Source organism: Amblyraja radiata, chromosome 20, assembly GCF_010909765.2.
Source record: "Amblyraja radiata isolate CabotCenter1 chromosome 20, sAmbRad1.1.pri, whole genome shotgun sequence".
NCBI lineage: Eukaryota > Metazoa > Chordata > Chondrichthyes > Rajiformes > Rajidae > Amblyraja > Amblyraja radiata.
In genome coordinates, this window is record NC_045975.1 from 27,206,744 (window position 1) to 27,228,210 (window position 21,467).

The window sequence follows — 21,467 nt, forward strand, 5'->3', positions numbered from 1 at the left end:
AAGGACACAGGCCGAAGAAAATAAATTTAAGTAATCTTTTTTTATTCTACAAACTCTTCATTTTCCTGCATGAGCTGTTTAAACAACACCCTGAGAATTACTCGAATAATGAAAGCTGATATGATTCATGAACCAAGAATTAACAACAACTTTATATTGTATTTGTTGAGCCTTTCATGAAATAAAATGTCTCAAGGAACCTCACTGCAAAGGGGGACTTTCAGCCTCGGTGACAAATCTGTTAAAAAAAAACATCGGGAACATTTTTCCTGCAGTTACAGTAAGAGTGAAAATCTAGCAGGCAAGCAGGATGCTTTCTCCAACCAACCCCATTTGAAGGCCACTAACTTCCACCGCTTCTACCCAGTGCTTGGTACCTACTTCCAGCAGCCACTGGTTGTCCTCCAGGATGCACCAAGCCGCAGCCTGGTCCATGCCGGTCACCAGGGCGAATTCGGTGCTGAGACTCTCACGGCAGCCGAGTAACGCTTCCTCCTCGCCTTCGACCCGATGCCCGGCCACCTGCGACGGCCCGGGACTCTTGCAGTGAAGCTGCTCCATGGCCAGAGCTGCAGCGATCGGCTTGCCAGCCCAGCAAACACTCACCAGCCCTGGCTCCCCATCCACATCTGCCCCCGTTGCTGCTTCTGCTTCCATCTCTCTCTCTGCCCTGGCTCTCCAACACCCACGACCAGGTTGCTCAGAGCACAGCAGTGCCTCGTCCAAAGCCGGAGACACTGAAACATGTCTAGCCATGCAGTCCTCCCAGCTCCCACGGCCCATGGATTAGGAATAGTCAGCGTGGTTTTGTACGTGGAAGGTAGTGTCTCACAAATCTGATTGATTTTTTGAAGACGTGGCCAAAAAGGTTGATGAGTGCAGAGCTGTATATGTTGTATACATGGACTTCAGCAAGCCGTTCAAAAAGGTTCGGCATGGTAGGCTGCTCTGGAAGGTTAGATCGCATGGGATCCAAGGAGAGATAGCTGAATGGATAGCAAATTGGCTCCATGGAAGGAAGTAGAGGATGATGGTGGCAGGTTGCCTCTTGGACTGGAGCCCTGTGTGACTAGTGGTGAGACTCAGGGCTTGGTGTTGGGCCCGTTACTGTTTGTCATCTACATCAATGATTTGGATGAGAACATACAGGGCAAGATTCGCAAGTTTGCTGATGATCAAAAGTTAGTGGTTTTGCAGATAGTGAAGATGGTTGTGAAAGATTGCAGCAGGATCTGGATCGATTGGCCAAGTGTGCGGAGGAATGGTTGATGGAATTTAAAACAGAAAAGTGTGAGGTGTTGCACTTTGGGATGTCGAACAAGGGCAGGACCTACACAGTAAATGGTAGACCTCTGGGTAGTGTTGTAGAGCAGAGTGATATAGGAGTACAGGTGCATGGTTCCTTGAAGGTCGAGTCACAGGTAAAAAGGCTTTTGGCACTTTGGCCTTCATCAGTATTGAGTATAGAAGTTGGGAGCTCATTTTCCAGTTGTATAAGAGGTTGATTAGACTGCATTTAGAATATTGTGTTCAGTTCTGGGCACCATGCTATCGGAAAGATATTGTCAAGCTTGATAGGGTTCAGAAAAGCTTTACAAGAATGTTGCCAGGACTAGATGGTGTGAGCGATAGGGAGAGGTTTAGGCTGTGTCTCTATGGAGCGCAGGAGGATGAGGGGAGATCTTATAGAGTTGTACAAAATGTTGAGAGGAATAGATCGGGTAGATTCACAGTCTTTTTCCCAGAGTAAGGGAATCGAGGACCAGAGTTCATAGATTCAAGGTGAATGGGAAAATATAGGAATCTGAGGGTTTCACACTAAGGGTGGTGGGTGTATGGAACAAGCTGCCAGAATAGGTAGTTGAGGCTGGGACTATCCAATTGTTTAAGAAACAACTAGACAGGTCCATGGATAGGACAGGTTTGGAGGGAAATGGACCATGCGCAGGCAGGTGGGACTAGGGTAGCTGGGACATTGTTGGCCGGTGTGGGCGAGTTGGGCCAAAGGGCCTGTTTCCACACTGTATCACTCTGTGACTCTAACTTGATTAATAACATTAGTTCTTTTCTCTATCTGCAGATGCTGTCTAACCTGCTGAGTACTTCCAGAAATTTCTGCTTTTATTCAACAAATAATGTTTGTTTAATGTTTCCCCATTTCCTTATTCCTCGTTATTAACTTCCGGCCTCAGTCTTATGGGGCCAACAACTACTTTTGTACTTTTTTAGCTTTCTCTTCTTTTCATAGACATTGTTCTCATAATTTCTTTCTTTTTTTTTGTTATTCTCACACAAATTCTACATGTTCCTCATTATCAAATGGTGGAACATCTAGATCATAGCACAATGGGGGTACTTTGATAATAAAGGCTTTAGTAGTACAATAATGTGACTTACAACTATCTTGGAAATGATAGTCAAAAGACAGCCAATAGGTGCTAGAAATGATGTGTGATCCCACATCTTGTAAAAAAAAGTCTAAAAAATAGGTAATTCCCTTACATTGAAAGAACTACTTTACATTCAAGCACAAGGCATCACATCAGCAACACGTTAACCGGACAATGATCTTCTCCAACAAAATAAAGTCCTGGGACTTCCCTTGACATTCAAAAGCATAACCATAGTCAATGATTTTGTGGTTACTGTTAACTTGATGTATCTATGACCAGTCACGTGGATTGAAGAGTAGGTAAGAGGCGAAGTATTTTGCAGAAAGTGGCTCAACTCATGACTCTCCAAGGAATCTACCATCCACAAAGCACAAATCACGAGGGTGATGGAATATTCTCCACATGTACAGACGAATACTCCTCAAATAACATTCAGCTGCTTGATAACACCCTGGACAAAGCGGACTGTTTGACTGGAATCCTATACGCAATCCTAAACATTTTCTCCCACTACCATTGACATGTAATGGATCAAGTGTGCTACATTTAGAAGGCATATTGTAAACTCATCAAAGTTCCTGCAAGATAATTCTACCACACAGAAAAAGAATGATGGAGATTCACCACCACCTCCAAGTACTCCTTCAATTAATACTATACTGCCATTCATCATTCCATGAAACATCTTTCCACTGAGCAACACTTCATGGTTTAAAGGCCAGTTTACCGCCAGTTCCAGGGATAATTAGGTTGTCCAATCCTAATTACTGGCCTTCCTAGTAATATGGAAATTCTGCCAAGTGTGTAAAATGCCAGCCCTTGCAGCCTGTATGAAGGGTAGTGTCAGTCACTTTGTATTGTCACATTACATACAGACAGTTGTTCAAATGCACATCAGCGATCCTCTGCAGGCTCATTCACCAAAACCATCTGGAATATTCTGAGTAAGCTGAACTGAGAGCAAACATCAACCCATATCAGGCTTTTCTCTTTTTCCCCCTGAAGTAAATTTTAGTGCAGGGTTAACATTAGACATAAGTAGCAGTGTTCTGGTAAATATGTCAATACAGTTATGAAAAAGGGAAGGAATGACACCCAAATGGGCTCTGCAGGTAAATGTATTTCTTTGAGTGGCACTGAGACACAGATTTCAGGAGAGCTCAGGCCCATTGGCACCATTTACTGTCAGATCTACACCGAAGCAATGGTTATTGCACCACACATGAGAAACATAAGAAATGTTTCTATTTCTGAATACAGGTCATTCTGTGACAAGAATGGATCTGAGAACGACAAATGTCAGAAGTTATGCCCCTGCAGTTAAATAGCCCATAGGCCGTCATCATTTGGATGAAGAATACTCACTGGGGCAAAGTGCTGAAGGATACTTGTGGAACTTTACTGCTAATGGGGGCTAATATTTGCAGAATGCAAGAGGCCAAAGTTTTCTTTGAAATATTTTGGAGAGTTTATCTTTTTGGTGAAGCTGTAAAATATTAATCATTTATTCTATTGACCATGGTGTATCTTTCACTGTTGTTATGTATTAGCCAATCTGTAAAGGTAAAGTTAATCAACATCACTTGTTTCACAATAACATCCCAACTTAAAGCCTGTGTATGGCTTTTAATGATGGAAAACATTTCTTGTTTGGAAAAGACAAATGGTGTTCTGAAGGAATGTTGAATGTTGGGGAGAATGTCAGCAATTTTCTTTTATTATTTTTCAAAAAAACAATGATCTCTGGTTTTGCCTCGGGCCCTGTGTATTAGTGTTGCAGGTATCATTTAATCAAGATCTTTCCCACAGCAAATATTACAATTTAGAAGGGAAAGCTTCATATAACTGGGATAGCAATAACAAACAATATGATCTATTACTCACATAATCTTCACATTATTTGTGCTTCTCATCTGTAGTTAATCCTATTATAATCCCACATTGATATCAGTGCCCAGGGGGTGGAGTTCTCTCAGTGAAGTAGCTGCTGCTCTTGTGCTTTAATCTCAGCTGACATTCTCATTGACTGGATAGTTATCACATGGCCCTGCTACATAAAGTGATTGGTCACAGAGGCTGAGAGTCCCCTTTGCTAGAATGTGGGTCATAGTGAGAGGATGAATTCCTGCTGATTCGGCTCAAATCTTTTTACTGTCGAGATTCATATGGTAAGCACTAATAGTTAAAGAGTTAGATTTAGCTCTTCGGGCTAAGGGAATCGAGGGATATGGGGAAAAAGCAGGAACAGGGTACTGATTTTGGATGATCAGCCATGATCATATTAATGGCAGTGCTGGTTCGAAGGGCCGAATGACCTACTCCTGCACCTAGTTTCTATGTTTCCGTGTTAATACAAAAGGTTATCTTTGTAATACCCCTCAGATGAATAGATAAAGCATAACATAATACAAAAGAATGTATAGCTCTGGGGTTCTCAATCTATTTCTGCCTCTCATTTTAAATTATTTTTTCCTGCATTTCCCTCTTTCAATATCTCCCTTTTTTTCTCTTTCTTCTCACTCCTTTGCCTGAGTTTAATGTCCTTGTCTTTCCTTATCACAGTGCCTATTTGTAAAGGAATGTGTAGCGCTTGTGCTGATAATCTACCTTAATTTCTAGTTATCTCTTTCTGCCTTGCTGATGCCCCTTCCTCATTCTTACATCTCCATATTGTTTCCTCCCTAACTCATTCATCTTCACTCACACCCCAAGCTTCTGCTTCACTCTCTCACTGTAGTATCACTGTTTTACAAAGAAGTAGGCATCTGTTAAAAAGGTTTCTATTATTAGCGTAAGTAGCACTGTAAATATGTTATGTTGGATTATTTTACAACAAGAAGTTTGTAATAAGGAACGTGTTAACGACAGATCCTAGTGGATTATATTGTATTAGACTAGGTAACACTATATATATCAGCCCATGTACAATATATACAAGATAAAAATAAACTATTTTCAATTTGTGTCATTCATACTGTATCTCGCTCAGTGATAGCCTTTGTACAGGTTTAGAACACTCCATGTAACGGTGAACAAATCATTCCCATCTGGTAGTATATAACTTATGTGCTATTCAGGGTTAAGTTAGTACACAGCAGGTTAAAGAGAATAATTGATTCTCTTCTGGTATTCTATTGTTGATGAGATTCTGTCTAGTCCTCTGAATTAACTGCAAATACTGAATACAGGGCAGCTTACTTATTGATGTAACAACATTCAATGAAAATACTTTTTGAAAAGTAATGTCCATTGCAAACACACAGTGAATTATGCTGAGAAAGTTCCTAAAATGTTGTTCTGGTGCAATATATGTTGGTAATATACATCGCATGTGGGAAGTGTCTTGTTCTGAATTAAATTAATGGTTAATGTGATATTTGGCAATAAATGTGGAGAGATGTTTGGTCATACCCATTTCAGGTAGAGATTTTTTTTAATTTATTCATAATCAAGGAGTTATGATTTATGAAGAAAATAAATGAATTTAAAATTATGGAAAGGTCAGACACAGAAGGAGGCACATCAGCCGTTGATTTGGTGCCAGCAAAAAACCAATTGCAGTTTAATTTAAGTTTCCAGCTTAGTTCTAGGCTGTTGTACTTTCTGCGTCTACTGTCCCATCATCAAATGCATTTCAGTCTTTCACCATGCTTAAAGTAAAAATGTTCTCCCCATCTACCCTCCAATCCACCTATGAATAACTTTATAATCTTGCCCTGGTCACTGACCTCTCTGTTCAGGGCAAAATTGCCTTGTGATACATTTTCAAGATGTCACCAATTTTTAGCTGAGTCTTCCCTCAGTCTCCTCTGTTTCAAATAAATCAAAGCAAGATACCCAATCTTTCTTCTTACCTAAAATATCATCTGCCTGAATATTCTATATGTAATGAGGTGGCCAGAAATGAACTAATGTTTAAAACAGTTTTAGCATAACTTCCCTGATCTTTTATTTTGTATAACACCTACATGAGGGAAGTATTCATTTGACTTTCTAATCGCCTTAACTGCTGTTGCTTTGACATTGACAAAGATTATATTAAACACTGCATGACACTTAGTCTCAGCCTGGGCCTTAACGCTTTGGATTCTGATTCGTAAATTTCTTTCAAAAGTCACTCAATTTGGTACATTCATGTAAGAATGAGAAAGGAAAAATATGAATTATGAATATAAAATATGATTCAAGTATTATACTGAAAGAAATGAATCACTTGTCACAGTAATTTTTAATGCATGTGTGAATGTTAAATGTTGATTCTTATATCTCATTATAAATTTTGCAACTGGATTGTTGTTTAAGACCCACCCGCCCTTCCACTCACCGGTGTATATGTTATATCCATATGTTTTCTCCTATCCATGCATAGTTTCCAATTTGTCAGAGGGCAACATTCATATTCCATTTACTTGTTTCTATTTGCTGTTGCTGTTCAATCAAGCATAACCAAGGACGAGCCTTGCCCCTCACTTCCTCTTCTCCCCTCTCCCATCAGGCAAGAGTTACAGAAGTATGAAAAAGCACACCTCCAGATTCAGGGACAGTTTCTTCCCAGTTGTGATTAGGCAACTGAACTATTCTATCAAGTCCTGAGCTACTATCTACCTCTTTGGAGCCCTCGGACTATCTTTAATTGAATTTTACTGGACTTTATCTTGCACTAAATGTTATTCCCTTGATCGTGTATCTGTACACTGGGGATGGCTTGATTATAATCATGTATAGTATATCCGCTGACTGGTTAGCACGCAACAAAAGCTTTTCGCTGACATGTGACAAAAATCTAAACTTAACCAAACATACGAATTGGGAGATGAGTAGGCCAGTCAATCTCACATAAGAATATGAAGAAGAACAATCAACTTCTTTTGCCTGTTTTACAATGGGATATTGGGTGATCGATCCTTGCCTTGGCACCACTTCCCCGCTCACATCTTCCTTGCGGTTCAAATATCTGTCAATCACCTCTCTGAATATATTTAATGACTGCTTCCAGGGAATTCCAGAGAATCTTGGCCCACTAGAAGAAGAAATTGTTTGTTACCTGCAAAGTAAATGGGTGACCCTTCATTCTGAAACTATGCATCCTAATCCTAAATATTGTACCTGGACAAGGGGAAATAACCTCCCTGTTTTTACCTGGTCAAGTTCCCTCAGAATTTTAATGTTTCAATAAAATAATCTCTTATTCTTCTAATATTTGAAGAGTACATGCCCAACCTGGTAAAATGTTCTCCATTTGTTAAACCCTTCATCCAAGAAATCTACCCAGTGAACCTTCACCTCAGTTTCTCCAATGCTAGTACATGGTGTCAGATACAGTATGTGAATCATGGGTTATCTTCCAGGGCAAGTGGGACCTGTATAAGAGGGACAGGTTGCACCTGAACTGGAGAGGAACCAATATCCTCACAGGGAGTTTCACTAGTGTTATTCAGGAGGTTTAAACTGGAGTGATAGGAGGCTGGCAACCAGAGCAACTGGAGGGACTGATGGGAAGGTAAATGATAAGAGCCATTTCAGCTTCGGATGATAGCTAAAATAAAACAATTCCTCCAGTTTGATGACCTGGAAAAGATCATCCACACATTCATCTCATCCCGCCTAGATTACTGCAACTCCCTTTACACTGGCATCAGCCAATCTTCCCTGTCCCGCCTGCAACTGGTCCAAAACGCCGCAGAGAGACTCCTGACGGGCACCCGAAAAAGGGATCACATCACCCCGATCCTGGCCTCTCTCCACTGGCTCCCTGTGCGGTTCCGTATAAACTTCAAAATACTCCTCCATGTCTACAAAGCCCTCAATGGGCTTGCCCCCGCCTACATAAAAAGTCTTCTCACCCACCACTCCACCTCCAGGTCCCTCAGATCGGCCGACTTGGGGTTGCTGAATATCCCACGGTCTAGGCATAAGCTCAGGGGCGACCGCGCCTTTGCGGTTGCAGCCCCTAGACTGTGGAACAGCATCCCCCCTTCCCATCAGAACTGCCCCCTCCATCAACTCTATTAAGTCAAGACTAAAAACTTATCTATACTCCCAAGCCTTTCCTGACTTCCTCTGAGTGAGGTCTACATGTCTATATGTATGTAGTCTGTTTTGTTGTGCTATTCTTATAACAAATGTAAAGCACTTTGGCCAACGAGAGTTGTTTTTTAAATGTGCTATATAAATAAATGTGACTTGACTTGATTAAGTTTCTTTGTCAGTGATGTGCACATTTTCATTGTGTGATCAGCAAAGGAACGTTAATAGGATTGTGGCAGTCTAATTTTAAAAGGTCACATCCAACCAGCTATGGGAAGATTTAGCCCATAGATATCCCTGCATACCTTGACATGTACATGCTCATCACCTGTGGTGCTGAATTATCTAAGCCTGCAACAACATCTGCCACACCATGGAATCCTTCTTCCAATTCATTCTTAAAATCAGAAAAAATCAGAAAAATATGCATTACATGATTTAAATTAACCTCTAGGAATGATGCAGAGGTTAATTTGGATCATGTAAATTGCTAAATTGTCCATCATACTCCAGGTGTGGTACTACTATTGCATGAATACCACTCCTTACAATGTAATCTTCTAGAAATAAAGGCCAGCATCCCATTTTTAAAGGATTTAAAAAACTTATTTGCAACATCTTACATTTGTAAATAGACGAGTCTCATTCGACCCCCACAGCTTTGTAGTTTTCACCGTTTCGTAAGTACTGTAGTCACATTGTTGTGTGCTTAGAAATTCAATTTCAATTAAGCATGAAATGTAATGGCAAATCTGAGAAGTATTGTGTGTTGCACGGTTTGTACTTTGCATCTACCCGATCTATTCTTCTCATGATTTTATACACCTCTGAAAGATCACCCCTCATCTTCCTGCACTCAAAGGAATAGAGACCCAACCTACACAACCTCTCCCTATAGCTCACACCCTCTAGTCCTGGCAACATCCTCGTAAACCTTTCAAGCTTGACAATATCTTTCCAATAACATGGAGCCCAGAACTGAACATAATATTCTAAATGCGGTCTCACCAACGTCTTATACAACTGCAACATGACCTCCCAACTTCTATACTCAATACTCTGACTGATCAAGGCCAATGTGCCAAAAGGCTTTTTGACCACCTTATCTGCCTGCGACCGACGTTGAAGGAACCATACACCTGTACTCCTACATCTCTCTATTCTGCAACACTCCCCACAGGCCTACCATTCACTGTGTAGGTCCTGCCCTTATTAGACGTCCCATAATGCAACACCTCACACTTCTCTGTATTAAATTCCATCAACCATTTCTCAGCCCACCTGGCCAATCGATCCAGATAGTGAACCATCTTCACTATCTGCAAAACCACCCACTTTTGTATCATCAGCAAACTTGCTAATCTTGCCCTGTATGTTCTCATCCAAATTATTGATGTAGATGACAAACAGTAACGGGTCCAGCACCGAGCCCTAAGGCACACCACTAGTCGCAGGCCTCCAGTCCGAGAAGCAAGCTGTCACCATCACCCTCTGCTACCTTCCATGGAGCCAATTTGCTATCCATTCAGCTATCTCTGCTTGGATCCAATGTGATCTGACCTTCCAGAGCAGCCTACCATGCGGAACCTTGTCAAATGCCTTACTGAAATCCATGTACACAACATCTACAGCTCTGCCCTCATCAACCATTTTGTTACATCTTCAAAAAAATCAATCAGATTTGTGAGACACGACCTCCCACGTACAAAACCATGCTGACTATCCCAAAATCAGCCCTTGCCCATCCAAATGCCTGTATAACCTATCCCTCAGAATACTCTCTAGTAATTTTCCAACTACATGTTAAGTTCACCGGCCTATAGATCCCAACATTTTCCCTGCAGCCCTTCTTGATAAGAGGTACAACATTTGCCACCCTCCGGTCTTCCAGCACCTCTCCTGTATTTACGGACGACTCATAAATTTCAACCAGGGTTCTCGCAATTTCGTCTCTGGTTTCCCACAATGTCCTCGGATATATTTGATCAGGCCCTGGAGATTTGTCTACCTTCATACACGATAATACCTTCAGTATTTCTTCGACGGTAACACTGACTGCTCTCAAGACACTTCCATTGACTGCCCTAAGTTCCTCCGTCCTACTGTCTTTCTCCTAGGTAAATACAGAGGGGAAATACTCATTGAGGACCTTGCCCATTTCCTGTGGCTCCACACAGAGGTGACCTCTTTGACTCCTGAGAGGTCCCACTCTTTCTCTAGTTACCCTTTTCTCCCTCATGTATTTATAAAATCTTTTGGGATTGTCCTCAATGCTACCCTCTAGAGCTTTCTCCTGGCCCCTTTTTGGCCTTCTGGGTTCCTTTTTCAGTTTACTCCTTAGTTCCCGAAACTCCTCCAGGAATGCATTTGACCCCAGCTGCCTATACCTGTCCCATGCATCCTTTTTTTTTATCAATGCCTCAATTTCCCTCGTCAACCAAGTTTCCTTATGTTTGCCTGCTATGCCCTTTACTCTAATGGGGAAGTACATATCCTGAGCTTTTGTCAGCACTTTAAAAACATCCCACTTGGTTGATTTTCCTTTCCTCTCAAATATCCTGCTCCAGTCAACTTGAGCGAGACCTTCTCTCATACCCTCAAAGTTGGCCTTACCCCAGTTGAGCATTTTAACATGTGGGCACTCTCTTTCCCGATCCATAACTATCTTAAACCTAATCGAACTGTGGACACTGGTCCCAAAAGGTTCCTCCACAAACACTTCATTAACTTGTCCTTCCTAATGTCCCCATACTAGATCCAGTGTTGCCCTCCCACATGTGGGGGCCTCTACATACTGCTTGAAAAAACTCTCCTGAACACTTTTGAAGAATTGCACCCCATTTAAACCCTTCACACTATGATTTTCCCAGTCAATATTGGGAAAGGTAAAATCCCCTACTACAACAACCTTATGTGACCTGCAGCTGTCTGCAATCTCCTGGCATATTTGTTCTTCAAATTCCCATTGACTGTTCGGGGGTCTTTAGTTCACCCGCAACAAGGTGATCATCCCTTTCTTGTTCCTCAACTCCACCCATATAGCCTCACTAGACAAGAAAAGTAATTATATGGTATGTCTGTGGTTCCTTTATGTTCATTTAGAGTATCATTACAAGTTTTCAAGGGGCCCATTCTATTTTTATCCATATCATAAGTTCAGAGTGGCTTTTGATATTTGCAAGTTTCTTACTATAAATGTATTCAGTTTCGCATATTATGTTTTGTACTTTTTTTAAATATTTGCATCGCTTCTTAAGTACATGATCTGTTAGTTTATACGTTTTTGATTTTTCTTTTATCTTTACGTTGTCCTTTAATACATTAGTTGTCCGTAGGTATTTCATTGGCAGCAGCTTGCATCTTAAGGCGGTCACGGTGGCGCAGCGGTAGAGTTGCTGCCTTACAGCTAATGCAGCGCCGGAGACCCAAGTTCGATCCTGACTACGGGTGCTGACTGTACAAAGTTTGTACGTTTTCCCCGTGATCTGCGTGGGTTTTCTCTGAGATCTTCGGTTTCCTCCCACACTCCAAAGACATACACGTTTGTAGGTTAATTGGCTTGGTAAATGTAAAAATTGTCCCTAGTGGGTGTAGGATAGTGCTAATGTGCAGGGATCGCTGGTCAGCACGGACCCGGTGGGCCGAAGGGCCTGTTTCCGTGCTGTATCTCTAAACTAAACTGAAACTGGTTAAGTGTCATATGAAATCCTTGCTTGATCAACACCTCCCAATGACCCTTTATCATTTTACTCAGAGAAAGATCTGCCTTTTTACTATGGAAATTGTCTCCTGATTTTGTTGAAGTCCGCCTTACCTAAATCTAGTATGTGAGCAGCTGTTTTGTATTTTTCCTTTGATTGTCAACATGCTAAGATCGCAGAAGACATGAGAGACTGGAGATACTGGAAACAAATAAGGAGGAGGGTGATGAGTAGGTAACTAGGGGAGAGGATAGATGGAAATGGTGAATCAAAGGGAAAGAGACCTTGGGTGGACTAGTGAGAATAGGAAAGGAACATGTGCGGGGTGGGTTACCTGAAATTGAAAGTCTTCTCACTTAGACTCATCAGCCTTTCCCACCTTCCCATCACCCATGTACCTATCAACCTGTGTTTTTTCTCACTTGGTTTACATTTCTTATCCCCTCCTCCACATGGTTCTATTTGACCATCATCCCTTCCTTATCTGGTCACACTTATCACCCACCAGACACAGTCTCAGCACTTTCTCCTCTCCCCCCCCCCCCCATCATCTCACTTGATTCTACCTGTCTCCTATCAGTGAAGACTCGAGGAACTGCAGATGCTTGAATCTTGACCAATCTGAAGATAGATCCTGTCCCTAAACACCGACTGTCCAGTACACTCCACATATGCTGTCTGACCTGCTGACTACTATCCTAGTCCCGATAGTCTCAACCTGATACACCGACCATCCCTTTGCCTCTAATGTTGTCACATGACCTGCTAAGTTCCTCCAGCAGTTTATTGTTTATATCAAGATTATTGTTGGTGAATTGCTCGTGCACATTCACTTTTAACTATATCTGGCTCGTTGCTTTTTCTCACATTACAATCCATTCCGTCTGTTTGATGTGGTTGTCCCATTATTATATTTATATACTCTACAAGCGGCTTACGCACAATATATTTGTACTAAAGATTCTTCTTATTAATAAATTCTGTCCATCAAATCTCATTTTATTATTAATCTTTTTTATCTTTTCTCATTGAATATGGTTTCATCAGTGAGGCTGAATTTGTTCTTTCCTTTTATTCCAAATGTTTTATACATTCTCTAAATTTTGATTAAGTGCAGTTATTTGGTGATACACCCTAACATATCTTTCTGCTGAAATATTTTGATCATATTTTTCTCTCGCTTATCAATTTCTTTAAATCTTGCAGTTTTCTTTTATCTCTGATATCTAAAACATAGTTTCTGACTACATCCCTTTTTAAATTTTAATTTGCTTTAGAACTACTAGATTGTACCGGATCTGATGATACTACATTACTTGAACCTGGCTCCTGCCATCCTGCCTGCCTGCACTAATCTAATGTAGATACAAATTGGCCAACCAAGCTGACCCTCCTTACCTCAGAGCTCTCAGGCATAGGGGAATGGGCCACCAGCATGAACTAGTCCTTAGTCAGGGGGATCTGAAGGTCTTGCCACTGATATTTTGAGGCATTTAAAAATAGGTCAGACAGGCAAGTAATTAAATCAAGGTTAAAATAAAATAAAAAGTAATAAACTGAATCAAAAAGACCTTTGAATCTTGGAAATTAATTAAAGCATTACAAAAATAAACAAACCACCCTCTGTAATTTCTGGTGAAAAATCTATTCACCAGTCACCCTGTCAGGGCTTCCCCTCAGAGTCTCCATAGTAGCAATGTCTCATTATTAAAATTCGCAGCCTCGCACTCAAATCCCACCTGTCATCCTTCATTTCCCTGTATTTCCCTTGAGGCTTACAAGCATTTGTAATCTTCACAAACTCTATTTCATCCAAAGCAAGGATGTCTACCTTTTTTTCTGTACCAATGACATTTAGCACATCCTATATTCATCCCTCCAGTTTTTCCAAGTCTTTACTTGTCTCCAGCATCAGCTGTATTTTATGTTGAACGGTTTCCCCAATACTGGGAATAAACTAGAACCACAACTAGAGCAGCCAGGAGAGGTGCTACCTCAATACTGACCCTGGTTTGCTTGCTCTCTGTGTGATCACATAGGTTTTCTCCAGTTGCTCCAGTTTCCTCCCTCAATCAAAAGACTAACAAAGAAACATAACCTCATGATTATTAAAGAAACATAACCTCGTGACCAAGGATAGGATTGGAGAAATTGTTACACACACACATTAGTAGTATATCACAATATATATGAAGGAATTAGATAAATAATGTAAAATATTAAATGTCAAGAAAATGGCTGCAACATTTTCTTCACAGCCTTCTTGCGAATGTTCATGATATTAGAGTGTTCTGAAAAGACGGAAAGTAAATTTATAGGTGATTCGTCATCATTATGGAGAACTCGCTATCTTGTTTGCCTTCCGCATGATTGAAAGCAAGCTAAGACAGCAGCTGCACAGGAAAATATTTTGACCCAGCAACTAGTTCTTACATTAATAAAGTGCAACAAGCAATGTTAAACACAACTCCAAGCCTCTATTGAAGTAATCATTATAAATAAACAAAAGTTACAAACTTCATTATCAATGAGGGCTATTAAGAGTACAACACACTGGTCTGAGTTTCTGTTTTTACAAACTGTACAATAATCTGACAGGATTTATCGCAAGTCCTTTTTCCAATCCATCAAAATGAATGGACTGAAAATCAGGCAGGTTCTGGTGATTAAACCATATACTAACATAGCGAGGTAAATTTTAATTCTACTGAGTAATTTGAAAATATAATTAAAATCTGCTACAAAAGCTTGCATTGGAACCTTGCAGATTCTGCTGAGTGTGGTTAATTTTCTTTACCTGGTTTTCCCTTCTCTATTTTGTGCCGTGGTTGCATAAAACTGAGCCAATAAAAACAAAGCTATTCATCCTAGTGCATTTAGATTTGCACAAAGTTTTCATATAGTGGATCTAATTAATCCAAACCTGTTAAAACAGAGAATGTGTAGCAGCGAGAGGTTAATCTGGCAGCAACTGTGTTGCTTCACTGGCCAATGCTCCAACTCATGTTCTTTGTGGTTTCCAATTCGCATAAATCACTTAAATATCAAATTAAATACTGGTAACACATTTAGTTCGCCAAATAATAAGGTCATAGAGACGGGATGTAAATGTCAATCGGCTATTCAGCTGGGTAGACAATTAGAATTTGGTTTCAAGGTTCTTCCTTGAACAAATACCCAATCAATTTTCCTCTACTTACACTCTCTTCTATCTGGCAGAACTTGTCCTCGCCCTCACTCTCCGACTTCTCCTTCGACTCATCTCACTTTCTCCAAGTTAAAGTTGCAGTCGTGGAGACCTGAATGGGCCACAGCTATGTCTGCCTTTTTGTTAGTTCTATTTAAAAGTCCTTGACCCAAACGTACACTGCACCATCCCACAACTCTTTCTCCGCTACATAGACGACTGCATATGGGCTGCCTCCTGCGGTGCAGAACTAGTTGATTTCATTAACTTTACCACTAACTTCCAGCCTGCTCTCAAATTCACTTGGTCTATCCCTGATATCCCTCTCCCCTTTCTTGATATCTCAAGGGACAGACTATCAACTGACGTCCACTTCAAACCTACCGACTCCTACAATTATCTGAACTACACTTCCTCCCACCTGTCTCTTGCAAATACGCTATCACCTACTCTCAATTTCTTCATTTCCAGCGCATCTGCTCCCAAGATGAGGCTTTCAATTCAAGGACATCGAAACGTTCTCATTTAAAAAAATATATGTGTTATCCCCCTGCTGTCAGAGATAGGTCCTTAACCAAGGTCTCTGGTCCTCATCTTTAATCCCACCAGCCTCCGCATTCAACACATCATCCTGTGACACTTCCATCACCTCCAAAGTGATCCTGACACATCTTCCTATCCCCACCTTTTCCGCCTTCTGAAAAGACCACTCCCTCCACAACTCCTTGGTTCGCTCATCTTTTCCCACACAAACCTCCCCCTCCCCAGCAACATTTACTTGCAACCGCAGGAGATGTAACACCTGTCCTTATACAGTATCTCCTCCCTCATCTCCATTCAGCAACCCCAGCAGTCCTTCCATGTGAGATAGGTTCACGTGCACCTCATTTAACTACTGCATCCAATATTCCCCATGTGACCTCCTGTACATCAGTGAGACCAAGCGTAGATTCAGAGAACATTTTGCTGAACACTTGCACTCGGTTCACAAAGATTTCTGGATCTCCCGGTTGCCAACCATTTTAACTCCTCTTCCCATTCCCACACTGACTTTTCTTTCTTGGCTCTCCCTCATTGCCTGAGTGAGGCCACATGCAAAGAACAGGTCCTCATATTTTGCTTGGGTTGCTTACAACTTACAACTTATTTCCTCACACCACACCCTCCTTTCCTTTACCTTCTCTCCCCCATGCTCTGGCTGGACTCGCACCTCCTTCTCTCTTCCCCTACCCTTCCACCTACATTCCTTCCTCTAGCTTCACAATTTGCTTCTCTTTAATGCTTTAGTCTCATACCTTCTGTCTTTTCATCTCTGGCCTTTGTCTAACCATGTGCCAATCTATCTATCTCCCTCCCCCCCCCACCTGCATTAACCTATTACCTGCTAGGCTTTGTCATGGTTCTCCTTCCTTCCAGCTTTCTTCCCCCCTTCCCCTACATATTATCTGAAGTAGAGTTCCAACTCGATACATCACCTATTCATGTTCTCCAGAGATGCTGCCTGACCCACTGAGTTACTCCAGCACTTTGTGTCCATTTCTCTAAACCAGCATCTTCAGTTTCTTGCTTCAACAGAATTTTGTGTTGAGAATTATAAAACAGGTTGGTTTAAAAAAAAATTGCAAATGCAAATTTTTTAATACCGAATTAAAAAAGAATCATGAAGATGCTTTATCACTTTCTAAATCGAAGCAAGACGATTAACAATTTGAAAAAAATAACCATTTTATAATTTCAATTGGAAACAAATGTGAATACTTGATTGAAATACAAGAATACAGTTCCACGCAAATGATGCAATGCACTTGTCTAACGCAACATGTTGTTTTCAGTTATGACCACAATGTCATAAAATAGGCCAGAAAGACAGAGGAACAAACAACATTAGCATGAATGATAAGAAAACCACAGTCGGATAGAAGAGAAAATTTCAGATCAAGCTTTGTATCTGGAGTACGTGTTGAAGGACAAAGTGAGGTAACCTCAATAAATAAAACAACAGGAGTATGTTGTAATAACCCTAACCTTGGCGGAAGCCTCTGTCTTCATGCTCTCCCTACACCCCCTTCACTCTCGAAGCTCTCATATGCATTCATATCAATCCTGGTCCCCCAAACAAAAAATAAGTTAATATTTTGTGCCTTTCTGCAGTGCGAGTTTGCTCCCTTTCACTATCTTGCACTGCAAATCGAAAAACAGTTTTGAAAAATGTGCTGGCAAGTTAAAGCGGTACATATTTGCCTCTCAGCAATTGGTTTTCATGTGGCTCAATAAATGAATGTGTTTTACATCATCAATGGCTACCTGACACATAGAAAACACTGCACATTTTCCAAGGTTTTGCCATGAACCTTCACGATTGGTCGGCAAATCAGTGTAACGGAGTAATTTTGATTTGGTACCATTGTCTTGGGATGTAAGACTTATCGCGCAAAGGCAGACATTAATGGTGAAATTGTCATTTTCAATACATTAGTACAGCCTTCAGCCCATTAAGTAAAAGTATATTTGAAGATCAAGACTAGACGTGGCACAAAACGCATGATCTCATGAAACTGGGCGGGCGGGCGGCGCGATCCACGTCGCAGCGGCCTCTGCAGTCCGTCTGTGTTTTTTTTTGTTGTCTCGTTTGAATGTAGTTATAGTGTTTTTTTTTAACTGGGTATGTGTGGGGGGGGGTCCCTGTATGGAGGACCCGACCTTTTCCCTGTCGGGTCTCCATTGTCGTTGGGGCCTAGCACCGTGGAGCGGCCTCCAGCCGGAACGACCTGGAGCTCCAGTCGCGGAGCCTGCGGACTACTCACCATCGCGGAGCTGGCCGAGTTCAGAACGGGAGGCGCTGCTGCGGCCGACTCCGGAGCTTCGGAGGCTCCAGCCGCCGGCCCGGTGGACGGTGACATCGGGAGCTCGCGGGCCCCTGGTGGGAGACCGCTTTTTGGAGCTTCCGCAACGGCAACTTCTCCCACCCGAGTTGCGGGGTTGAAAATGACCTGAAGCGGGGCCTTACATCACCCGGTTGATGGCTTTAATGGCTGCGGGACTTGCTTACGCCTGCCGGGGGCTTTAACATCAAGACCCGGAGCACGGCCTTGCATCGCCCGGCGCAGCCTTAATGGTCGCGGGACTTATTTACCATTGCCCGCCGGGGGCTTTGACTTTGACATCGGGAGGAGAATGGGGAGAGCAGGGGAGAGATAAGACTTTGCCTTCCATCACAGTGAGGAGGAAACTCGCTGTGATGGATGTTTGTGTAAATTGTGTTGTGTCTTGGTTCTTTTCTTGTTTCTAGTTTGTATGACTGCAGAAACCAAATTTCGTTTGAACCTCAATGAGGTTCAAATGACAACAAATATTATTGTATCAACTGCAAATTGCTAATGCATCTGTTTTTGGTGGCGTTTCTGAAATATTTTGTGGTAATGCATATTCAGGCTGGCGATTTCTGTTGGGAGGGGGTCTATGTCCTTACCCTCTCTTCGAATATGTTCACCATGTCCATTTGGTGCAGATTCTTTGGTTGTTGAACTCAACATTCATAATATGATTTATTCGGCTTACTTTTCTCTGGACAGTACTCGTTTTCTTTACAGAATGATAGCAGGCAATCTGCAATTAAGAGCCAGAAGCCATCTTTGTGCAGGCATTTTATTGTTCAAACCCTCCGGTTTCATTGCAAACAAATGCTATGATTAAGAATGCTGCTGGAGCACTTTACATTACCGTTAAAAGGGGTCCCTGTCTGCAGGCTTTCTCAAGCTGCCGTACAGACAGAAGCCTGCACAGCGTTAACAATGTATGCTGGTGTCAAATGTCAAGAGTAAATCGCTATGCGAGTACATTCAAAGACTCAAAATGTTGACAGAATTACTAACGTCTATGCGAAGAATTATGTTACTTTCTCTTGATTTCTATTGTTTGCATTCTCTCTCTTTTCCCTTTTCATGCATGTTTCTGTACATCATCCTGTTTGCGAAGGATTATTTGCTTTTATACAAACCTGACATTCCCTAGGTTGATCTTTTAACATCTGCTTCCATTTCAAAAGTCTCCGTAGGTATTTTGTTTTCCCTCTCTCCATCTCTCTGTCATCTTTTTTCTTTACAATCTCTATCATTTCTACTCGTCACTGGCTGTCTGCCTTTACCTTGGTGTAAAAATTTCCATTACTCCTCAATTGCGTAGTCCTCCCACTCATGTGTGGGTTTGCTTTTTGTCTCCAAAGGAAGCAGCAGCAGCACTCAATGAATTAACCATGACAATTGAACACAGCATTGCATCTGCTGCTTGGGATTGAGCCATCACTAACAGTCGTAAAGAACGAGCCATCACATCGAGTGTGGGGAGCAGCTGCCCACGCTGGATGAATCCTGTTCAACCTCCATCTTCAAACTCCTCTTTTGCAGGTTCTTCTGAAGCACCAGTAGAAAAGAAGGATGATGGGGGCACTGACCAAATGCAGCCCTCAGGAAGAAGAAATGGACAAGCCAGAGAAGTCCCAGAGTACCTTGCAGCTAAGGCAGGAAAATCGATGGAGCTGGATGAGGAGAGTCTGCCTGAGAGTGAGCTTCAGTGTTCTCTTCTGTGTGATGCTCCAGATTCTGGTAAGGTTTTGGGCAGGGATAACGTTTAAAGGATTTTCTGTCACATCACATGATGCCAGATTTGTCAGAATCTTACTATGGTTCATTTTTATCAAACTTAATCAATAACATACCCACTGTGCGGTGTACTTTCTTAAAGTGTAAGGTGGTGGGGCAGGAAGATTAGGGGTTTGGATATAAATACAGTTCAATGGCTCATATTAGTTACATTTGAGAAATATCTCCCACTTTTATGTGGAGTATAGCCAGTAGGGCAGTATCCTGGATGCTGCATGGTTGCCTGGCAACCTTTATGAAGGCCATGCTATTCAAAGCAAGCAGCCTTAAGGAAAAAAAAGCTGTTATTGAGAGACAGGGAGAACTAATCGCAGGGAAATACCACTAATATCACAAGAATCAGATGATAGTTACTGGCAAAGATGTAGAAATGTAGGAACTCATTAAGAATAACAATAACCTTAATAATGGTTACGAATGAAGATAGAAATAGAATGAGGATTACTGTGATCACTAGTAATAAAGTAATAAATTAATAGCTCCTGAGTTACTGGGAATAAGGCAGAAAGATTACTAACAGCTAATAAATTAAAAAAACTCCATAGTTACAGGCACAGCTTTGTAATTATTGATAAAGGTATAATTTTTGCCTGTTGGAAACAGTATATTGAATATGGTTTTGGAAATTTAAGGACTGAGCATTTATAATGAAAAGAACCGTGAAAGCAAGGGAAGCTAATCGACACAGCATGATCTGCAGCCTCTTGTTACTGCACAATTGTGGACTGTGAATATCTGAAAGTGGCTTATTTTCAGTCATTCTGGTTGCCAATCTTGTCCCTTTCAGAAATTTTGAAGGAAACAGATCACTTTGCCTTCTGGATTATTAAAAAACAAGAAAATCTATGTTTCAAAATATCTTATACTGTATCTCACTCTATCTCCTAGATATTCACCTTTTCATTTCCCTGTTTTCATCTTTCCTTAACGTCTGTCTTTTGTGTCTTTGGACATGAGCAGCTGCAGTGCCAGGTCATTGGGTAGTGAACAAATACATTGGAAGCATGGAGTTATTATGATGACCACAGGCTGGATGAGTCGGTAAAGAGTAAAATTACCTGAAAATTAACTGGAGACACAAGAAATTGCAGATGCTGTAATCTGGAGCAAAAAAAGGTGCTGAAAGTACCTGGAGAGGTTTTAATCCAAATCCCTCTGCCTCCACAGATGCTGCCTGTTCTACTGAGTTCATTCAGCATTGTTTTTGGTTTTGAGAATTGGTTAGCACTGTTTAAGGGGTAATTTTCTTTGGCATATTTAGGGTCACCAACAATTCATTGGTAGGCAAAACCAACTCAACTTACTTCTCAGTGCAGTCAGAGGAGCATAATGAATGATGTGTGTTTTATTTCATAGAATGGTAACAGCACAGAATAAGGCTAATAGCCCCTTCAAGCCTGTGCCTTCTCTGCAAGAGAAATATCGCAGGTCTCACTCTCTCATGCTCTCCCGTTTCTGCAATTTTGTTTTCAATTCTTCTTTGAAAGTCAGGATTCAATCT

General features: G+C 41.4%; 1 protein-coding gene across 2 annotated transcripts in view; it reads left to right on the forward strand.

Annotated features, from left to right (window-relative positions):
• LOC116984776 (tyrosine-protein phosphatase non-receptor type 5-like) overlaps window positions 1–21,467 on the forward strand; it is an 84,609-nt gene that overhangs the window by 25,870 nt on the left and 37,272 nt on the right. The window contains exon 2 of one of the 2 annotated variants that reach the window (XM_033039142.1): window positions 19,712–19,909. In XM_033039142.1, coding sequence (XP_032895033.1) covers window positions 19,742–19,909 — 168 coding nt within the window. In that variant the 5' untranslated portion in view covers window positions 19,712–19,741. Of the gene's footprint in view, window positions 1–19,544; window positions 19,910–21,467 lie in introns of those variants that run through there. The other variant, XM_033039143.1, reaches the window with a different exon arrangement.